General features: G+C 30.4%; 1 protein-coding gene and 1 long non-coding RNA gene across 2 annotated transcripts; both read right to left on the bottom strand.

Annotated features, from left to right (window-relative positions):
• Positions 1-2,385: 2,385 nt before the first annotated feature.
• On the bottom strand, positions 2,386-5,685 carry LOC146884012 (uncharacterized). The gene is made up of 3 exons (XR_014984143.1): positions 5,485-5,685; positions 4,776-5,218; positions 2,386-2,762 (listed from the first exon to the last, which is right to left on the bottom strand). It is a non-coding gene; the product is annotated as an uncharacterized LOC146884012 (long non-coding RNA).
• A 10,188-nt stretch (positions 5,686-15,873) lies between these two features.
• LOC114194201 (uncharacterized) lies at positions 15,874-19,964 on the bottom strand. Its single transcript, XM_028084309.2, has 7 exons — positions 19,557-19,964; positions 18,494-18,561; positions 18,332-18,393; positions 17,786-17,889; positions 16,599-16,671; positions 16,332-16,512; positions 15,874-16,237 (listed from the first exon to the last, which is right to left on the bottom strand). The coding sequence occupies exons 1-7, from the start codon at positions 19,562-19,564 to the stop codon at positions 16,152-16,154; spliced, it is 582 nt and encodes a 193-aa protein (XP_027940110.2). The 5' UTR covers positions 19,565-19,964; the 3' UTR covers positions 15,874-16,151.
• Between the last annotated feature and the right edge of the window lie 2,554 nt (positions 19,965-22,518).

The raw sequence follows: 22,518 nt of genomic DNA on the forward strand, positions 1-22,518 counted from the left end.
AGGAATAAAATTTATGTTTATATTTATTGAAGCATTCGGTTTACTTTTGCAATCATTATTTCCTCAAAATAAATGTTATTTTATTTTGATTCCAATTTTTTTTCAATATGTTATTTTTATTTTTAAATCGAATTTGAATAAATTTTACGTTAAATTATTAAAAGAGAGAAAAGTGTATAACATAAAAAAGATGAATTTAAACCAACATTGACGTCCCAAGTCACGAAAATGGGCTCCAGAAGCGACTGAGAAAGGGACCTTTCCATGGGCCGAGACAAAAAATTGAAAAACCAATAAGACTTAAACAAAATGGGTTGTGTTTGCAACGAACATCGGAAAGGAAAAAGGAAATTGCTACCGGACTTCACAATTTATTCTTAAACTTTATATTTTTAAATTTTTATAATGACAGAAGTATCCTCTAATTTTTTTTATTTAAAATATTTTTAATTTTTAAAATTACACGTCCCGGAGGCATTCAAACAAAAATTATAATTTGAAATAAAGATTACATAATATGTAATTTGAAATTAATTCTGAAATGAAGTTCTGGTTGACGTAAAATTGAAAAGCATCAATGTGAAAAAAAAAGAACATAAACGAAGAAAATAATTAAACGAAACTTTCTTATTTTGAAAATTGCTAGAAACAGAAAGAACAAAAAAGCAACAGAGCTTGCAAAATTTTATTTTGGCTTTTCTGATAAATATATATTTTTTCAAAGTATTTTAATATGTTTCAAATTGTATTTTCTAAAAGATATTGAAGGTGTGGGATTGTCATACATGAACTTAGTAATGAAATAATTGTATTACTTTAACTATTGTCTACAACTTTAACAAGTTGAAACGCATAAATAAAACAGTTAAATCTTTCGCATGTTCAAATCTTAAAATATAATTCTCAAGATAAAAAATTGTTTAACAATGACGTTACAATTAACACCTTAAACATGGTTACAAAATTAAACATTAAATTGATGTTAGGTATGTTTCAAAACAGAACATCTTTTGTTAAGCAAGTATCTTATCGAGTAGACTTCACATTAATTACTTGGGTAATAAATGCTCCTCACAAATTCATGTTAATGAACTCGTTCCATTTACAAAAATGTATGTATATATATTCAACGGAATAAAATATTTGAACTTGATAGAAAAATTTAATCACCCGTATAAAATGATAAATTATTATTTAACCTTTTTATTAAAAATATAACGCAATAATACATAGACTCGGTTGATACTTAAATAATATCTCATATGAAAAAATGTTTTATGACCATTTAATTATATATATATATATACCAATCTTAACCACACTTTTTGAATAAATTTATCTGCTTTAACAATTGAATCTTTAATATTATGTTTTAAAATATATAATTGAGTAAGATATATTCGATCTTCATCTTTACATTGTTTTTCATTTATTATTTTTAAAAAATAATCTATTTTATTCTTCATTAATATACCTAATTAGAAAAATAATTTATGAATAAAGAACAGTTGATCAAAATCTAATAAAACATTGAAAAACATAATTATTAAAAGTGAAAATTATAATAATTAAGTTAAATATATAGTTATGAAACAATATATAATACATTTTTTTATATTCATAACAAAATAAATATACACAAAATTTACAAAATAAAAAAATACTAACTATAAAATTAATATTTCACTATTAAATAAGATAAGATAGAGTTATCAATTTTATCTTCAATAATAAAATAGAACATATAAAAAGTAAGAGTGATATGAAAATATAATATGCAAAAAAATAAAAAAAAATAGTTTAAAAATCATAAAAAATAACCCAACAAATTAATTTATTCTTTGTTATTTATTTTTTATTTTTTATTAATATTAAATATTATACTTTATAAAAAATAAAAATCTATCTAATTAATTTTCATGATAGTATGTACTACTTATAATTAAAAAAATTGGAGGTCTCATGGCCCATTAAGCATCCGCCTCTGCATACATATTATTATTTCTAATGAAATAATAAATAAAAAAAATAGTATGAAACAAGTTTACATCACGATTTAATCATAAACTACAATGTGCAATAAACAAAATATTGACTTTTATACTGGTTCGAAGTCCATGTAAAGATTTATATTACCGGCAAGTATTTATATTTATGAGAAAATATACATGTGTTAAAATATTATTTTTTATTAACAAAGGACTTATGCAAGTAAATTTGATTGAAGATGGTTTAAGAAAAAGTACGTGAAACATGATGGACCCCTCAAAAGTCAAAATTTTGTTTAATTTTCTGTACCAAATAAATACGTTGAAGAATGTAACAGAACGAAGTTGGAACATCGTAATCGAAAGTTATCAATTAATATAATAATATAACCCATTGTTTAAGTCTACAGCATGTAAATAACAATTGTCATAAAATTTATTACAGACGAGACAGCCAAACAGACAAACGAAGTGGTTCTATTTCTTCATAGACCCGCAAAAGTATTGTTATGTCCATCATAACGTTAGTAACATGTTACCTCAAACGATGCTATACTGCTGAATCCAGATTTTAGTTATATTTATCGATCGAATTCAATTGCCGTGGATGCAACGGTAAAGCAGATAATGGATATGAAAAGACGTTACGTTTTTTGACTGAAGAATGAAGTTGTGAGAGAAGATTAATTATGAGGAGTGCATGCAAGAATCACGATCGGTGGGTGACGGTGACGGTGATTGTGAGGGTTAGGGTTAGGGAGTTGTCATAGCCACCTAAACAAGGTAAACAGAAGAGTGAATTAGTGCATAAACATTCACGGTACCTTCACCTACTACCTATATATTGAAAAAAAATAAGTATTTTTTCGAAGACAAAAATATGGAGAACAATCTTTATTTAAAGTGAAATAAAAATCATTAAGATTATAAAATTCCTATTTTATATCAAGAGTTAACATTCTATCGATAGATAAAGCAATTACAAAAATATCTGTTATACATCATGTAAGCATTGGTTAAAAGCATCATAAATCTAAGATTGTAATGTACTTTTCTGATATTACGAGGTCTTAGTAATATAATCCGTACAAAATACTGTAAAAAGGAGACATTGTCCAGTAGTGTTGATGGTTATACTTGCGAAAACTATAAGCATAACAACAACAAACGACGTCAGCAGAATACGGTAAAGAAAAGGTAATAACAACAAACGGACATAAACACAATACGGTGAAGAAAAGGTAAACGGTATACGAAGCCTAGGGGTGTCAAAACGGGCCAGCCCGGCCCGTTTTGACCCGGCCCGATTTTGGCCCGTATTAAACGGGTCGGGCTGGCCCGACATGGTAAAACGGGCTACTTTTTTGGGCCCGGCCCGCGGGCTGGCGGGCTGGCCCGCCAGTTTTTTCTGATCTGTATACTTTTTGGTCCAATCAGTCAGATTTTAATTTTGAATTTTTTCACATCTGTACAACAACAATGATCTATTATCACAACACAAAAACAGCCCTGGAATGCAATATATAATAACATAATTGATTCGGTTAAGAAAGAGTAGTAGCTTGGAAGGTGTTGAATGAAGAAGAGAATGCTCATTGTATTTGCTTTATGTTTATGAACTGGTCTTTCGTTTGACCTATGATATGATATTTAGAGAATAGAAATCAAAGTGTTACAGATGCAACACTCTTCTAAGACTTGTTTTGTTTGCTGTTTTGCTGTATTTGCTGCGAATACTTGGATTGCATGTAAAGACTTCGACTAATGTGTTAGCACATGTTTGCTTATTTACTTATTCAGCTCCGTTTTATGTTTTAGTCATTTTTGTAAATTACCCTTTGCATGTGAGAAGTATTGGTTTTTGAGCCATACACGCAATTTACAATTATTAAACATACTTGAATATCACCAATTGGTAGAAGAAAATAATATATAAAGGTTTCAATTGAATAAAACTAGTTCATGTATAAATAGACTTTTGGAAAGTAATAAAAGATCAATTTAAGAAATCAACTTACATCTTTATGTTCTGAACCTTACAAGCAGCACACATCTAGTAAAGAAATTACAGAGTTTTCTTAAAAAAATATACTTTTCAATTCATAACCAATATTTTGATGAGGACATGACTAGTGGCTTCCTTAATTGTTTTGAACCACGACTACATTTTTGTGTTGTTCCATTCATTTGCATTTGCCTAAGTATCCGTCACATGTCATATTATGTTTTAGGCGCATACAGAGCCAGACACTATACATCAGACACTGACTGCAACTTTTTCTTTGATATCTAATCGAAATCTATGGCTTTCCTTCCTCCTTTCCAGCCCCTCGTGAAACATAAAAAGTTAACGTTTGTGGAATAAGTTTTGTGTGACATACATAGCTAGATGTAATAGTTCAACACAAAAGCAAAAGTTTAGGCAAATATGTGTGGTTTTACCATGCCACCATGTGAATTCCCCACAAGCTGTATTGCTCCATATCTCTGCTTCTATTGGATGACAATATCCAATCGTTTTGCTAAAAGCAACACCTTTTTATTAATGCCAAAACAACACATCTCGTTGTCTACGAAATTGAAATTGGGGGAAAATTTTAAGCAAGAATAGCACAACAATTACGATTTACAGAATGGGTCCAATCAAACAAGGGCAAATCGCAGCAACAACAACCACACATACACCATAACCTCCAATTTAGGGAAACCAATTTTAGGGTTACGAAAATCATAAATTTAGGTCACAAATCGAAAAAAAAAGAACCAGAACTCAAATTACGAACAAACCTATCTTCGCGGTGGTGGTGGCCGTCGGAATCGTCGTGAATCGCAGTCCGATGGTGGCGTCGTGAATGGCCTGCACTCTGCCTTCGTGTTTCCTCGCCAGCGACGTGGGTGGAGGAGAAAGAAAAGTGGGTGGTTTCTGGTTTCCCAAAACGCGGGTGGAGTGGAGGAGAAGAGAAGAGAAGAGAGTGTGATGTTTGGCCGCGGGTGGAGTGGAGGAGAAGAGAAGAAAAGAGTCTTTTCTGGTTTCCCAAAACGCTGCACTGCACGTGTTTTTTATGTATTATTAGTAACTCGTTCGGCCCGCGGGCTGGCCCGACGGGTTATCGGGCTTGACGGGCCGGGCTGCTTCGGGTTGGTGGGCTGAATTTTTTGACCCGGCCCATGCTTTTTTGGTCGGGCTGGCGGGCCGGCCCGTCGGGCCCGACCCATTTTGACATCCCTACCTGCCACATTCACAGGTTCAAAACACAATCAAGTAACCAAGATTATCATCACATACAAACTACAATTTTTTGTTTTATCTTTTAGATCAACAATTTGAGGCTTTTTTTCTCTTAATAATAAAATAAAGGAACCAAATGCAATTATTTTTATTTTGAGATGTGAAGATGGAAGCAAAGCTTATTCTCATTTCATATTACAACCAAGAGCTAAAAAAAAGGAATGACAGATTGAGATCCTAACATATAATCAGAAATAAAAGTGGTACCTTTGAATGAGAGGTTCAGAAGTACACCGTCACCGTCAAACCCTCGCAACGTCGGAAGTGTGCACGACGCGGTGTCAGAGACAATTATTTGGGCCTGACACGACCTTGTTTCTGGACGCGCAGAGAAGACACACTATGAATGTAAAGAACGCTAGCGAAAGAATCAGAAACAAAAGACCTAACCTTTTTTTCTCATTAATTTAATACTTTAGTTATATTACATTTAGGCTTAAATAGTGATTTTTTCCTACTTTTTGTTCGGTTTTTATAATGCGGTCTACTTTTGATTTTTTAATTTGATTCTAACATTCGACAATTTTATTTTATAATAGTTAATTTTTTTATTTTTTTTTATTTTTTTTTATTTTTTTTATTTAAAAAAGGTACATCTGTCAAGTTTATATTATGCCACGTGTTATTTTATGATTATTTTAATTTTTTTCAATTTTTTTCAATTTATTGTTAATTTAAAAACAAAATCCACATGTCAAGCTAATATCATGCCACGTGTCAGAATCAGATTTTTATATTCAATTTGGTCATAATATTCGTTAATTGTTTTCAATTTGCTCCTAACCTTTTTTTAATTTAGTATTTTTTTCCTCTCCAAAGACAAAATATAATTTGTATATACATGATATATGGATATTCTTATTAAAATGCATATTTTTATTAAATATTTTTAATTTAAAATTAGAGTTGGTTTAAAATTAAATATTTTTAACCTCTTAAAATTTTAAATTAATGGTGTTATTGTTTTATTTCGTTTTAATTTTAAACTAACTCTAATTCTAAATTAAAAATATTTAACAAAAAATATGCATTTTAATGTATACAAATTAAATTTTGTATCAATTTGGAGAGGAACAAAAATGTTAAATTTTAAAAAAAATGACCAAATTGAAAACAATTAACGAATATTAGAATCAAATTGAATATGAAAAATTGACTCTGACACATGTCATAATATTGATATGAGCTTGACACGTGTACATTTTTTTTAAATAAAAAAATTAAAAAAAAATAAAAAAAAATCACAAAATAACACGTGGTGGTTACTGTTCACATCCATTAACTATTTTAACAGTATTAGCAAAAATGACCAAATTGAATAAAATTAACCAATATTAGGACCAAATTGAAAAAAAAAACAAAAGTAAGACCACATTGAAAAAACCGAACGAAAACTAGGACCAAACTACTATTTAAGCTTTATATTTAATAAAGGAGTTTTGATTTTACGGGTCTTAATTCAATCCTTTTCGCCAATCACATTTTCATTTTATAAATCTTTCTTTCTTTTTTTCAATACAATATATTTTATGCAAATAAATTTTAATTTATTTTATTATATAATTATTTAAATATCTAATAGTATTATTTTTAAATATAGTTATTTAAAATTTATAATTAATATATTTTTCTAAATATTAATTAACATATTACTTATATTTATAATATTATGTAAACATAACTATTAAAATATTTTTATCAACATAATTATTTAAATATTAATTAATGTATTATTTATATATATATATATATATATATATATATATATATATATATATATATATATAAGTAGTTGTGTCTAAACTTCATAGGCGAATAATGATTTTTGAAGGAAGAGAGAAGAAAGAAGAATGAAGGAAATTGAAAATTTATTGAGGTCACGCTTTGAAGGAAGGAGATCAATGGCAAAGTGGACTAACTTGGCCCGTTTTCGCTCATCCTACCTTTTGGCCCGCAAAGTGTAGGTCGGGTTAGCCTGCCGCACAGTTTAATATCTGATTCACTTTTCTGACCCATCCCGTTTCATAATAATTGACATTCATTTTCTATTCAAATAATTTCAATTAGTTTACCTAAACAAAAACAAGAAAAATAACAACCAAGATTATAGCTAAAGTACGATAGTAACATGTCATTGCGAGACAGGCCATTGCGAGCCAACGGGTTCAACATCCCAGCCCGCCCAACATTTTTTTGTGCGAGTCTGCGAGTCAACCCACCTGACCCGAATTGCCATCTCTACTTAGAACTTCTCCAACAAAATTAAATTCTATATAGAAGTTATTTATTTGTATATAAAATACTATTATCAAGATTGTTTAATTATCAAAAGATATATATTATTTTAAAATAAATGTTTTTTAACAAAGATAATTAGAATGCCCTAAACGAGTAATTTGGGAATCGAAATTGCAATTTTATATCGGAATAAAATTAATAGTTAAATCTTATACGAAAACATATTACCCATAAAAAAGTACATGGAAGATGCTACATATAGAATATTTAAAAAATAAAAACATATTTTGTTAACATATATTTTTAACATTGATATTGATAAAAAATAATAATGTATGATAAATTTGTTGGTTTTGATTATAATTATCTTTACAATTATAATAACGATTATTTATGATATGAAGAATGATGTAAAATTATATATTTTTTTCTGTTAAAATTCGACCCTCTTTTATATATCAATTTTGGTGGTTGAAATTAGTGCAATAAGATGTGGTTGAGAACCCATAACACTACCTAATGAGTGAAAAACAAAACTGAATTTCTAAATGAATGCCATAGATACATTGAATAAAACTAGCACATAAACGGATCACAATATCAAGCATGACGCAAACACCAACTTCAAGTCTTAAAACCAATTTATAACGATAAGTCATAAGTTCCTCTTCGTTTCAGAAAACTAACCGCCCCGACACAAGAATTCAACATTGGTGGAAGAGGAGTGTTAAAAGAAGGTTGTCTTAAATTAGTTTTCTCTCTTAGTGCTCTCGTTACGTTTCTTTAAGATTTAAGATTTAAGATTGCCAATTAGATTTATTTTTGGATGGATATTCAAATTTTCGAATGAATCGCAAAGAAGAAGAAAGAAGATTTAGGGTTCTTGAAATTTTAGGTGAAGGATAGAAGAAAGAGAGGATTTAGGATGTTGAAATTTAAAATTAAATTTAAATTACTTTTTTATTTGAATATAATCTTATTTAAAATTTAGATTTTTAATTTTTAAAAAATATATATAACTAAAATACAAATCTGATATAAAAAAGTTATAAAATACAAATAGGTAGAGAGTTTGATAGAATTTGACAGAGAAGCACATTTACAAAATTTTTAATTCCTATATAAAATATTAGATATGATACAGTATGAAATATTATGCATTTTAACAAATTTTAGGATTATGAGATATGAAAGATATAAATTATATAACAAATATAAAAGATATATTAAATGAGAAATTTTTTTATTTTATTTTATTCATGTAAGAAAATATAAAATATTTGTAATATTTTAATATTAATTTCTTAATTTTAAAATAATAATTAGTTTATAAAATTCAAAAATATTTTAAAAAAGAAAAATATTTTTTAAAATTAATTTAAATAAAAAAATATTAAAAAAATATTTTTAATAATAAGTCATATACTAAATTTCATAAGAGATTGAACAGATAAAATAGTCTTTAAAAGTTTATTATTGAATCTTATTATAATGAATTTGAATTTGAAATCTGTAAAGAGAAATTGGAATTAATTAACGTTTAAATCAGTAATAAGTTATTAAAAAAACAGCTTGTCCATGTATCCTTTCTAAATAATAAAAATAAAAAATAAGAAAAGTCAAAATTAGTTTCTACAAAGTTAAAATCAGCTTCTAGTGGTTTATCTCTTCAACCAAAATAAAGGAATAAATAGTCACGTTAACCTGAAAAGGTTTTTTAGAATAGATACTTTTTATAAGCCTACTGCAATTATTATTATTATTATTTTGAAATGCGAAGATGAAAGCAAAACTCATTCTCATTTCATGTTACAACAAGTGCTCCAAAAAAGAATGAAAAATTTGTTGGAAAAAAACTCACACATATAAAAAGAATAGAATATGCAATTGTGGTATTTTTTTATTCATGGAGAATGAGTTATTATATAACTAATTACAAACAAAATATTATCAAACCAAACTAAATTTTAATTTAATTTAATTTTATCTAATATGTTATATTATTAAACTAAATCTTAGATATTCCAACTAACTAAAATAACAACTCATTTAAATTTAATTCACCAAATATAAAATACCTTATCACTTTGCTAAATAAAAACAACTCCCTAATCTAACATATAATCTAAATATTATGTAATAAAATTAAAGATTATCTAACAAAATTAAAGATTCCGAACAATCTTCTATCTCCATAACCGACTTGCTTTTCTCTTTGACCAACTTGATCTTCTCTTTATCCGACTTGATCTTCTCTTTGATCGATTTCATCTTAATCTTAACTGACTTACCCTTTGCTAGGTTCTTTATTGTGTTTGTGGCCGACTTGTCATTAATCGGGTTCCTCTGAATAGGTTGATCTTCCTTTAAGAGATTGGACAATTTCCACGCCTTCTTCACACCAAACTCATCATCTGTTTCAATTTGTTACTTCTCATATTGCATCTCCAGTACAACTCTCTGATCCTTCTCGGCACGCAACTGCTCTTCTTGTTCAAGATCCAAGCTATCCACAATCCACACTAAGCTATCCGAGCTAGCTAGACGCTTTATCGAGCTATCTAGGCTCTCTACCGAGCTATCTAGGCTCTTTGCTAAGCTTTTCAAGGTGATCACTTGCTCCCCAAAATGATATTGGCACTCCACTTGCTCCACCAACTTAATCAAGCTATTCGAACTTCCCACTGAGCTAACTGAGTTGGCCTCATGCTCCATCGAGCTCTCCACATGCTCCATCGAGCTATCTTATATGTCCACACTCTTTGCTAAGCTTTCCAAGCTATCCGCACATCTTGACGACCTCTCCATGCTACTGGACTGATTTATGACACTCAACCTTCTTGCCGACTTCTCCACTTGTTTTTGCTCGTCCCCCGAGCTACATCCCATCATCAACAACACTGCTTCTTCTTCAACTTCTTCGGCAAGATTGGTTGTCTCTTCTCTTTCATTTTCATATCACATTGCTTTAATTTGCTTACCGGACTCTTTCTCTACCACACCGTTCCAAATTGATCCCGCACCGCCTTCACTGCCCACACGTTTCAAACACCTTTTCTGCAAGATGCTCAACTCCAATTTGTACATCCAATTTTTCTTCTTTTCTACTTGGGCTGCTAGCCAACTGTGCTTGTCCTTCAAGTACAATACCTGATTCTTTATCAGAATCGAGTTTCCTTTCTCCACTATCTGACCTATGCTTAAAATTTTACTCTTCAGCTCAGGAACATAGTAGACATCTCTGATTTCTCGAACCCATCCATCCTTTTCATGTGTTGTATTGTTCCATGCCCTTTAATCACCATCTTGGGATCATCTCCACTTGACACTAATATGTCCTCCACCTTGGTGAGTTCGTTGAAGAAACTCTCATCTCTACACATGTGATTGTTTGCTCCAGTGTCTATATACCAAACCGAGTTGTTTAAACTAGAGCTGTCAAAATGGGTAACCCGACCCAACCTGGCTCGACTGATCACTTAGTTAGCCAACCCAACCAGGCTCACTTATTAGCGAGCCAAAAAAATTTGAACCTGGCCTGGTCCACCACGGGTTGGTGGGTTAAACAGGTTGGCTCACGGGTTCACTTAATTAAAAAAAATACAATTTTTTTATTTAGTCAAAACTAAATTATAATTATAATTAAAATCTAAATAAACTTTAATACAATTCAAATACAAACCAAAATCACAAAAATACAAATTATCTATGTGTTGGCTAAAAAAAACAACCTAACATGCTCCAAATGCAAAACTCAACTTAATAAAAAACACTTGTGTGACCCTTTATTTGCGGGTTGGCTCGTCACCATGGGTTCAACCCGGGTGAGTCGGGTTCTAGATGAGTCAAGTCAAAAATCAACCCTATTGAAATTTGTAAAAAAATTTCAACCCAACCCGGCTTGAACCCGTGGTGAGCCGGGTTGGCTCGCGGGTTCCAACTCATTTTGACAGCTCTAGTTTAAACAACCTGGACTAAGCTCGTCACATGATCTCCTTTCCTTCACATAGTCCGATCGTAACTTTGCATCCGATTTACTGCTCCTGAGTTTGACATCTGAGTTTTGCATAATCGTTAAAATTCTTATCTCTTGCTCGTTGTCTTCTTTTGTGAGAAGATTTTTCTCCTTTTTTTTCAGTTTGACAAAACTTCGCTATATGACCAACCTTGCCACAGTTGTAGCAACTTGCCGATCTGTATTCTCTTGCGTAGTGGTCGTACTTGCCACACCTGAAACATTCCACTTCTGACTTTGACAAATCTGTTTGGCCCCTTTCTTGACCACGACCATGCCAATTCTGCTGCCTGGTTTGATTTGTGCTCTCTTCAACATCATCTTTGTCACGTTCACCTCGACCTCGACCACCTCGTCCTCTGCCTCCAGGACCTCGGCTCTGAGTATTCCGAGTTTCATTCAAATCAAGTTACGCTTGTAGTACTTGATCAAGCGGTTTGTGCTTCTTCCCTCTCCTTTGTTCACGGGCCTCCAATGACCCAGCGAGTTCTTCTACTAAGAGAATTGACAGGTCCTTCACTCCTCGATGGTGCATACGATGCTATCGAAATCATCTGTTAGTGATCTTACAATTTTCTCCACAACCCGACTTGCTAGCATTGGCTCTCCATTCCTGTCGAGTTGGTTGGCCACCTTCTCTACCCAAGTTATGTACTTGGTTACCTACTTTTTATCTTCCATCTTCAACCCTTCAAACTCTCCTCTGAGAGCTTGAAGCTGGACTTGTCTGACCCGGTCGTTCGCTCTGTATGCAACCTCCAGAATATCCCATGCTTCCTTTGAAGATGCAACATTTGCAATATTCTTGAAGCACGACTCGTCCACAACATTGTACAAAAAGTACAAAGTTGACTTGTCTCTCACTCGTGTCTTCTTTAGCGCGGTAATCTGGGCGGTTGTCTGATTTGCATCATTTGCGGGTTCTTCGTACTCGGTCTCCACTATATCCCACAAATATCTTGGGATCCCCGAAGAGTCTTCTGTTAGAAAATGATTACTGAAATAATACTATTAATAATAAAAATATAAAATGATATCAATAATAATTATTAAATCAATAATAATACTAAGACAATATATAAAACAATGAATATTAATCAGAGATCAACAATTATTTTAACAATAATAAATAATAGATAAAAGGTAAGAAGTAGAAATATCCTGGGTTGAGGCACGCATAGCGCTATTCTTAGAGAGAAAACACCCCTACTGCACAGGGCTAAACAAATACACAATGATATGTGTTTCAAATCATATGCGTTTCTCTCCTAAGATACAACAACCCGTCAGATTGATCGAGTGTAGCGAAAGATTTCCGAACCTTATGAACACCACTTGTTAGCAAATATGCATAAAAAAGATAAAAACATAAATAAAAGGAATTCCTTAGGCGTGTTGGAAACACTGTCCTTAAGGATTTATCCGCAGTATATGCGCAAACCCCCCAAGATACAACAGGAACATCTCAGATATATCCCGAGGATAACAGAAACTAGCAAAATAAACTCCTTAAAGAGTAAGTAACCCAGGATATAAGAGAAGAGAGAAAAAGAAGAAAAGTAAGAAAAAGAGAGATCAGAAAATGGTTGTGTGATGAAGGGATTTAAAAATCCATGCTCTGTAACTGAAGCCTAGTGTTGAAAATAATATCCCATAAAATGTGGATGTGGGATCACCATGTGGAGGAGATCTCGATGCACCATCCTTAAAAGGAGGGAGGCTTGCTCACGTTGCAACAACAACAACGCTATTATTTTTGCAATATTATTATAAATATATAACACCATTGTCTTAAAGATAATATAGAGAAGAAAAGAAGAACATTTCAGAGAAAACTCTAATGTTTGTTGTCTCTGTTATTGTATCTTTCCCCATGCACCTAGGTGGTATTTATAGGTAGAAAATGGAGACAAAGAAGTAAATAGTAATAAGAATATAGTCGTTAGCCATAAAAACCATTAACCCATAAATTAAAGGTCTATAAAAACATGAGTAACAGTAGAATTTTTATTTTAATTATTTATTTTTTAAATTATATTAAAATATTTCTAACATCTTCATCTACAGACATCAATTATCATAATTGGTTTTCTTCATCAATTGCGACATCGTCATACCATTCACAACTTTTGTCATCTCTCACTTTGGTGCACTCCTTTCTTCCTTTCTCACACTATTTCACCCTCTCTCTTTCTTTCACTCGGTACTCAGAGCATAAAGCTCTTGTACCACTTTGTTGAAGAAAACTCACACACACTAAAAGAATATGCAACTTAACTCACTATGGTGTTTTTAATTGATGGAAAATGAGCTATTATATAGCTAATTACAAACAAAAAAATTAACAAACCAAACTAAATCTTAATATAATCTAATCTTATCTAATATGTCATATTATCAAACTAAATCTTAGATATTCCAACTAACTAAAATAACAACTAATTAACTTAAATTTAATTCACCAAATATAAAATATCCTATCACTTTGTTAAATAAAAATAACTCCATAATCTAACACATAGTTTAAATATTACCTAACAAAATTAAAGATTATTTAACAAAATTAAAGATTATCCAAAAAAAAATTGAGATCCTAATGTATAATCAGAAATAAAGTGGTACCTTTGTACATCGAGAATGAGAGGTTGAGAATGCACCGTCACCATCAAACCCTGACGACGTTCAACATTCAATCTAGAAAGAGAATAATGATTTTGGAAGGAAGAGAAGAGAGAAGGAAGAGAAAATTTACAATTATGATAACGATTATTTATGATATGAAGAATGATGTGAAATTATCATTTTTTTTTCTATTAAAATTCGACTCTCTTTTTATATATCAATTTTAGTGGTTGAAATTAGTGTTATAAAATGTAGTTAAGAAATTTAACTTTTGTAAAATATATAAAGATTTAATTCGTACTCAAATTAAATATTTAATTGTTTTTATTTAATTATATCTCAATTTTCTTTCCATTTGAATAACGTTGTTGTTTCCGTTACATTAGCTTTAACCAAATTTAAATTGTGATGACTAGACACACTAACAAAAAATACGATAAAACAAATATAATTAAACTTTTTTTTACTATTTTTATTTTCTGTACATCACAGTACGAATATATGAATAGAGAAGGAATTTAAATATTTTTGTTTCTGTTTTAAAATCAAATTTATAATTATGATGAAATTGTGTTTATTTTCATTATGTATACATTAAAATATTTGTCAAATGATTATTTCACAAAATAAAGAAAGTTAACTTTAAGTTTGATTTAATTTCACAATATCGAATTAGGAAAATAAGATTTAAATTTTATAATTTAAACATATTTGAGTTAATATCATTTTTTAATAAAAATACTAAATCAATAAAAAATATTATTATTTTAAGATAAGGATGAATGTAAGAACAAAAAAGAAATAACAGATATGTATATCTTATAAAAAGTCATACATTATTCGTACTGATGCTAATATTTAATCAAATAAACCATTATTTATTAATATCGAGACAGAAAAAACAATAAATCTCTATATATTCCTAATTATATTATAAAATAATTACTTTTATGTGAAAAAAAAAGAGAGAACAAAGTTGGATGAAACATTACTTCATTATTTTTGGATCTAGACACACCAATAAGTTGCCAATATGACTTAAGACAAATTGTTTTATAAAAAAAATCCAGAAAATTATAAAGAAAAAATAAATTAGTTTTTTAAAGGTAAAATTAATTTATGGACTAAATAAAAACTTAAAATTTAGAGGGTAATTATATGAAAAAAGAATTTTTTTTATATTCAATCTCTATCCCAGGATAATCTAACTAAATGGGAGAGTCATGTAAAAAAAATTATTATAATTTACACTTCTTAATAAAGAAAACAAGTTAATATTACTTTTGTATGTATAAATTTCCTCTGTTCAAATAATTTTATTTTATCATCCAAACAAAATTAATTACATATTATTTTTGAAATATCATTCTCTAAATTGTGATTGGTATTAGTACGTGAATATCAATAGACAAAAAAGTACCGATGAAAAGACGAAATGATCATTTTTTTTTAACCTAAAGTCTAACAAAATCTGAAATGGACATTATTTTGATCTTCATAGACGAATACATTACATAACCACAGTCTTTTCTTTTAAAATGCGGTATAATTAAAAAATTATTAATCATTTTAGAAGTATTATCTGAGACAAAATTAATTTTAATCTAATTAAAATTATCAGATAAATTTAAACTAATTTAAAAAATATGTCCAATGCATGTTTAAATGAAAATCCCGAGTATTTTTACTCCTCTTGCTGTAAGGTTAGACTCAAATTTGGATTATCATAAAAATCAATTTTAGCTTTAATTAACAACACTGATCCCCGAAAGTTCGAAGGAAACTCGAGAAAGACAGTCATCTTCAAACTACAGTAGTGAAAAATGATCTAAATTACATGGAACAACAATGTGATAACCTCTCAAAAACTCGAAAATATCACAATGCTGATCAAACCAAATGGAGATTTTCTAAGATAGATACATCTTTTCAATAATTTTTCTATGGACATGTCAACATCACATTCCTTAATACTCTTGTGTAATTGTACTGCCACTTTTCACATATCAGAGACGGACCAAAGATAAGCTTCTCTATCTCTAGCTTGTCTCTCATTTGTTCTCTTAAACATATCCTTCTCGAACCCTGAAAATGATATAAGTCAATCATTTATGGCTATTTACATCAGAAAAGGGAAGGAAAAATCAAACTACAAAAAGTACAGGGAATATGAACCAACCATTACTGCGATCAACACCATCCCAATGTCGTCCGGGTCTTATTCCATACCGATTTGGTGCGGCGTCTAAACCTCTTTTTAACCAGTTGTGATTTGGAATATCCTGTGGGACTACAAAGCCTGATTCTTTCATCTTCTCATTCTCCCCCAAGTTTGGAAGAACAGGCTCTGGATATTTTTTCTACAAATGGCAATTGGCACAAAAACATGTAAGTACTGATGAAACTCCATCTCACGCACCAAGCAACATGAAATGTTTTGCATTACCTTTACTAGATGTGCCATGGGATCACCCCACCTTAATCTCTCCTTAAACATTTTGTCTAGTTCAGGATCATCTCTGTAAGAAACAAATGCAAATACAACATAAGAGACACGGAGACAATAAGGAAAAAGGAACCTTAATCGATGACATCAGCTCACACAGTTAAACATCAACATTGCATCTCAATGACAGTCCAGAACTTGCTCTCGATGGGATTTTAACTAACAAATAATTTATAAATAAATTTCCAAGCTGGTACATGGTAAACTAAGTAATTATAAACAACACTGATTACCCCCTAAAAAAATGAAACTATGTTGAACATGTGTAAAAAGGACCATCTCATGATAATCCAGAAATGATGCAGGAATTACTTCCAAATATATACAATGATGGACCAAAAGTAAAACTTTTATCTTCTGGATCCTAAAGTAAAATATGTATTGAAGAAGATGGATAATGACAAAGCTATTGGGCTCGATATTATAATCACTGAGGTATTAAAGAGTCTAGGAGAGAGAGACACGAGTTGGCTCACAAAATTCTTTAACAAGATTACCAGGTTTAAGAAAATTTGAAACGAGTAGAGAAGTATTAAAATCCCTATTTATTACAAAGGAGATATATAACTTGCACAGATAAGGGGATTAATCTCATTGGGTATTAACACAAGCTAGGAGAAGTTTATTCGAGCCAACAATTGCTTGTTATGTTGCATTCATTTTAATAGCTGAATCAAGAATAATTTGATTCAAAATATGAAAGTTTTACTTGACGTGTCAAATTATTTATTCCATTATCCATATCAGCCTTAATCTAAGACTTATCAGATCTTAACATCCTTTTAGAAAGAAGAGCTTCAATAATTCACAGATAGTTTTCATAGAGAATCCAAGCATATCAATATTAAACATGTACTTGTTACGTGGGATGAGTGTGTTAGTGCTTCATGAGTTTGGAATTTTAGTTTTGCAAATATATTCATGTTTCATGAATTTTTTATGCATATTTATGTGTAATGTACACCTTATATCATTATAATTTTAAGAATAATTGTCACCAACTCAATGTATCCCTTTTATACATGGTATTTTTTATACCCCATATTATGTTTGTGCATCATAGGTTGCTATGATAAAAAATATAGAACAATCTAGAAACCATGTTTCTAAGTACTTTATATATATACCTGGTCCGTGCAAAAGGCTTCTCCTTTTCAAGTTCTAGTTCCTTCAGCCTAGCCTCAGCTTCACGCTTTTGAGCTAAGCCTTTGCCCCATTCTATTTCTATCTCCTGAAAATCACAAAGATACCTAAAAATTCAGCTTAGCAGTTTTTATCGGAAACATGAATAACATAACTGTTCTGACATACAGTTGAGATTTTAGAGAACTTAGTGAGTCTCTTGCCGATCACTTCTGTATACATTGTATTCATATATAAAAGGTAGCATACAAAAAAAAAAAGAAAAAAGAGAAAAAGAGATAGGGGTCCGCCTATAACCCTTCAACATAATACATCAAAAAATAGCTTTGTAAAAAGCTGAACAGATAAGAGAGATTATTTTAACACATTTTAGAAGTAACATTCATCTTCAATCATAGGGACCAAATGACAACAAATATGACATGGTTTCTTGTCCTTTTGATGTAATTGTAATAGTAGTAGATATAATATCCTTATAAATCTAGAAACAATACAACAATGCTACAAAAATAACGCAGAGTACCAAATACCTTGGGTTTTTCTTCTACTTTCTGTTTTGATTTCAAGTATTCCTCCTTTGAAATGCGTACTCCTGCAAAATTCAGCATCATTCAAAATTTCTTTGCACACAAAGACAACAAATCAAATACATTGAACAGAAACATCAACAAACAACTGACTAAAATTCTGACCTCTTATTTTATCACGATATACAGGTTCAGCACCCCGTCCACTTATGGAAGGGTCCATCTGGTTAAATCTGCGCAAAACATAGTTATCAATGCCATGAAGCAATGTGAAGCAACTGACACCAAAACTTGCATAGAAAGACAGGGAATGACGAGCATTTACACTTGTATAAATGAAAGAAGGGTTTCAATTTCAAGAAAGGGGAATTGCAAGATTAACCCCGTCCCCCCTCTCCAAAACAAACCTTATACAATGAAAAAAAAAAGGTGACAAATGGGACTTTTTTTTACTGCTTTTATGAATGACATCTGCAACTTTTGTGAGTTTAAATGTTTTTTGGTATGAGGAAACATGACATAATCAGGAAAAAATTATGGCCCAGAAATGCCACTCAGCCACAATAGATAATAACTATAGCATAACAGAAAGCATTTTTAGTCAGAATAAGGTTTACCAGGCATGTTAGTGACATAATAATAGTCCTGGGCTTCTTTGTAATATAGCTTAAGATTTTGGAAGAATTGGTCTTAGAAATGAAATATTTTATTAGTGACCTATATCTTGATAACTGAATTTTAATATTGATTGTTAAAAAGGCAAAAAATACATTAACACATACTAAAATTAATAGTAACAAACAACTAACAGAAAAAGGAAACGAGCATTTCACTTAAATTTTGTAAATAAATAGAATAACAAAAAGATCACATGCTTGCTGCATTTAGTTTAAGTGTTTAACTAAACCCTAAAACTAACAGACTAGAAAAAATTGATTGTGTATGCTGTTTCATGAGACTGATAACTTCTCCCAAGTCACATAAGAAAAACTCCTATTCAAGTGTAGCTATAGTCAATAAGAAATAAACAGCCCGTGTTTCTGATCATGGTGGTAACACTTCTGCGAAAGCCAAGTAGAACTATCTCAGTATTCCATACTTCCATAACCACACAAAAAACAAGCTTAGTACTACAACACCATGGCATTAAGCAAGGATAATAACAAATATCTATCAAGTAAACATTAATATGTGATTGGAAAACATTATAAAACAACTGAACAATTACCTCAACATATCATCCCTCTTCTTTTTCTCGATCTCGTCACTGATATCCTTACCAGAAATTAGACCTGTTTTACTAGCTGGATTTGATGATTCCTGAGTATTTCTCCTTGGTGGAGCTAGTTCAAGATCCAAAGATGAATGTGAACCAACTTTAACTGAAATACTAGATGAACCCTGTCTTCCAACATTCTTCTGAATTTTCCTTGGGGGTGAAAGGTCTGACACTTCAGATCCATGTAAAGCATCTTGAGAAGGAGAATCATGACGACTGCGTCGAGGAGGAGATAGATCTTGAGGTGAATGGCGCTGAGAATCAGAAAAACCAGGTCTTGCAACATTCTTCTTGATTTTCCTCGGAGGTGAAAGGTCGAGTGCCACAGATCCACGCAAAACATCTTAAGAGGGAGAATCATGACGACTTCGTCTAGGTGGAGAGATATCTTGCAAATCAGAACTCTCAAACTTAGAAGAGTGTTGCATCTGTAACACTTTGATTTCTATTCTCTAAATATCATATCATAGGTCAAACGAAAGACCAGTTCATAAACATAAAGCAAATACAATGAGCATTCTCTTCTTCATTCAACACCTTCCAAGCTACTACTCTTTCTTAACTGAATCAATTATGTTATTATATATTGCATTCCAGGGCTGATTTTGTGTTGTGATAATAGATCATTGTTGTTGTACAGATGTGAAAAAATTCAAAATTAAAATCTGACTGATTGGGCCAAAAAGTATACAGATCAGAAAAAACTGGCGGGCCAGCCCGCCAGCTCGCTAGCCCGCGGGCCGGGCCCAAAAAAGTAGCCCGTTTTACCATGTCGGGCCAGCCCGGCCCGGCCCGTTTAATACGGGCCAAAATCGGGCCGGGTCAAAATGGGTCGGGCTGGCCCGTTTTGACACCCCTAGTGGTTTGTGGTTGACTTCTCTTCTTCTGCTTCTTCTTTTTCTTCTTCTCTACTTTTGTGTTACTTTCATACCTTTTCAAATAATCCTTCAATGAATTGGACCCCATTTTTAAGACAACAATGTCCACAGTTCAGCCTCTATAGTTACCTACCATAATGTAATGTTCTATTAGATGATGCTTCAAATACTTTCAGTATGAAATAACAAAACTCAAACTCTAATATATATATATATATATATATATATATATATAGGGATGGCAAAATGGGCCAGGCCCGACGGGCTGGCCCGCCAGTCCGACTGAAAAAGCATGGGCCAGGCCAAGAATTTCAGCCCGCCAACCCATGACAGCCCGACCCATCAAGCCCGCTGGCCCGTCGGGCCAGCCCACGAGCCAAAACGGGCCAGCCCGCGGGCCGTATAAGTTAATGAATAAAAAAAAAAACACGTGCAGTGTAGCAGCAGGAGGTGGGTGGAGTGTTTAATTTTGGTTAAATTATTCTTTGATCCATTTTTTTGTCTAAAAATATCACTTTGGTCATCTAGTGTTTTTTAGTTTCAATTTAGTCTCGATTTTATAAAAATTAATGCATTTTTATCTTTTTTGTTAAATTTCTTGAAGCGGAACAAAATTTTTTCATCAAAATTGATACTAGGATTATGTCAATTACACCAACAAAGCAAATCATTTACAACTTCAATTTTGATGAAAAATTCTTGATTTGATTTAATAAATTTAACGAAAAAGGACAAAATTACATAATTTTTTAAAATTCGGACCAAAATTGAAATTAAAAAAAACTAGATGACCAACTTAAGAACCAAAAGAATAATCCTAAAATTTTTAGATAAACTACTCAAAACATAGTATTTAATTTTTTTATGATAATAAAAAATAATAAAATTATTATTATTATTATTATAAAATTAGATATAAATAACTTTTTATAATTTTAGTATAATTAATTTTCATTTATAATGGTTCAATTTTAAAAAATAAAAAATGATTAAATTAAACAAATAATCATTTAAAAGATAATATTAATAAAAGAATTATTTTTATTTAAAAAGTGTTTAAAAGATGAAATTGAAAAATAAATACGAAAAAGAAAACTTTTTCTTATATATATATAAATGTATAAATATTTATTAAAATATTAAATTTAAAAGAAAATATTTAAAATCATATATTAAATTATATAAATGTAAAAGAAAAAATGGAGACCATGACCCCTTTAGTTCCAACATTGTTCCCCATTGTATATAAGAATTAGCATTCTATAGTTTATAAAATAGAAAAATAAAATAAAAATTAATATTTCTTCCTAGTTTGAGAGCATTTGGCCCATAATTATTATAATTAAATATAATAATATTTTATGCATATAAAAAAAGTAATGCATCTAGGATATATACGAATATATACAAATGTTTTTATAATAGATTAAATTACTCTGTAATAACATTTTTTAATTAAAAAAGACGAAGACAATTTATTTCTCTAAAATTGGTAATGTACTTTTGCGCTCTCCAGAATTTTTAATATATTTTTATTTTTACAAAAATAATGCATTGAAATTAATTTTGATTCAACACCTACGTGCAAATATTTAAAATAAATATGCAGGAAAAAAAATTTAGCATATTTTAACTTTGCAGAAAAAAAAATATTTTTCAAGAAATTAAAAGTAAATTATCAAAATTTTAATTTTAGAGGATCAAATCATATTTGATCTAATTTAAAATTAACAATTTAATTTTATATAGGATGATATAAAACAAATTATCTAAAGTATGTTTTTTTTTCTATTCTATTTATCTAAAATGCAATTATTTTTATGTCCCTAGTCTCCGACGATAATATGATATTTTCATAGTTTCTTTGTGTATTTTCTAATTTTTAAAAGGACAATGATACTTTAACCTACTTTTTTTGACCCACTTTTAACCCACCACTTCAATTACCATTAGATCATACATCACATCACCAAAAAGAATAAAAAAAGATGATCTAATGGTGATTGAAGTGGTGGGTTAAAAATGGGTCAAAA

The sequence above is a fragment of the Vigna unguiculata genome, chromosome 8 (assembly GCF_037176805.1).
Source record: "Vigna unguiculata cultivar grain cowpea cultivar isolate G323 ecotype 2 chromosome 8, ASM3717680v1, whole genome shotgun sequence".
Taxonomy (NCBI): Eukaryota; Viridiplantae; Streptophyta; class Magnoliopsida; order Fabales; family Fabaceae; genus Vigna; species Vigna unguiculata.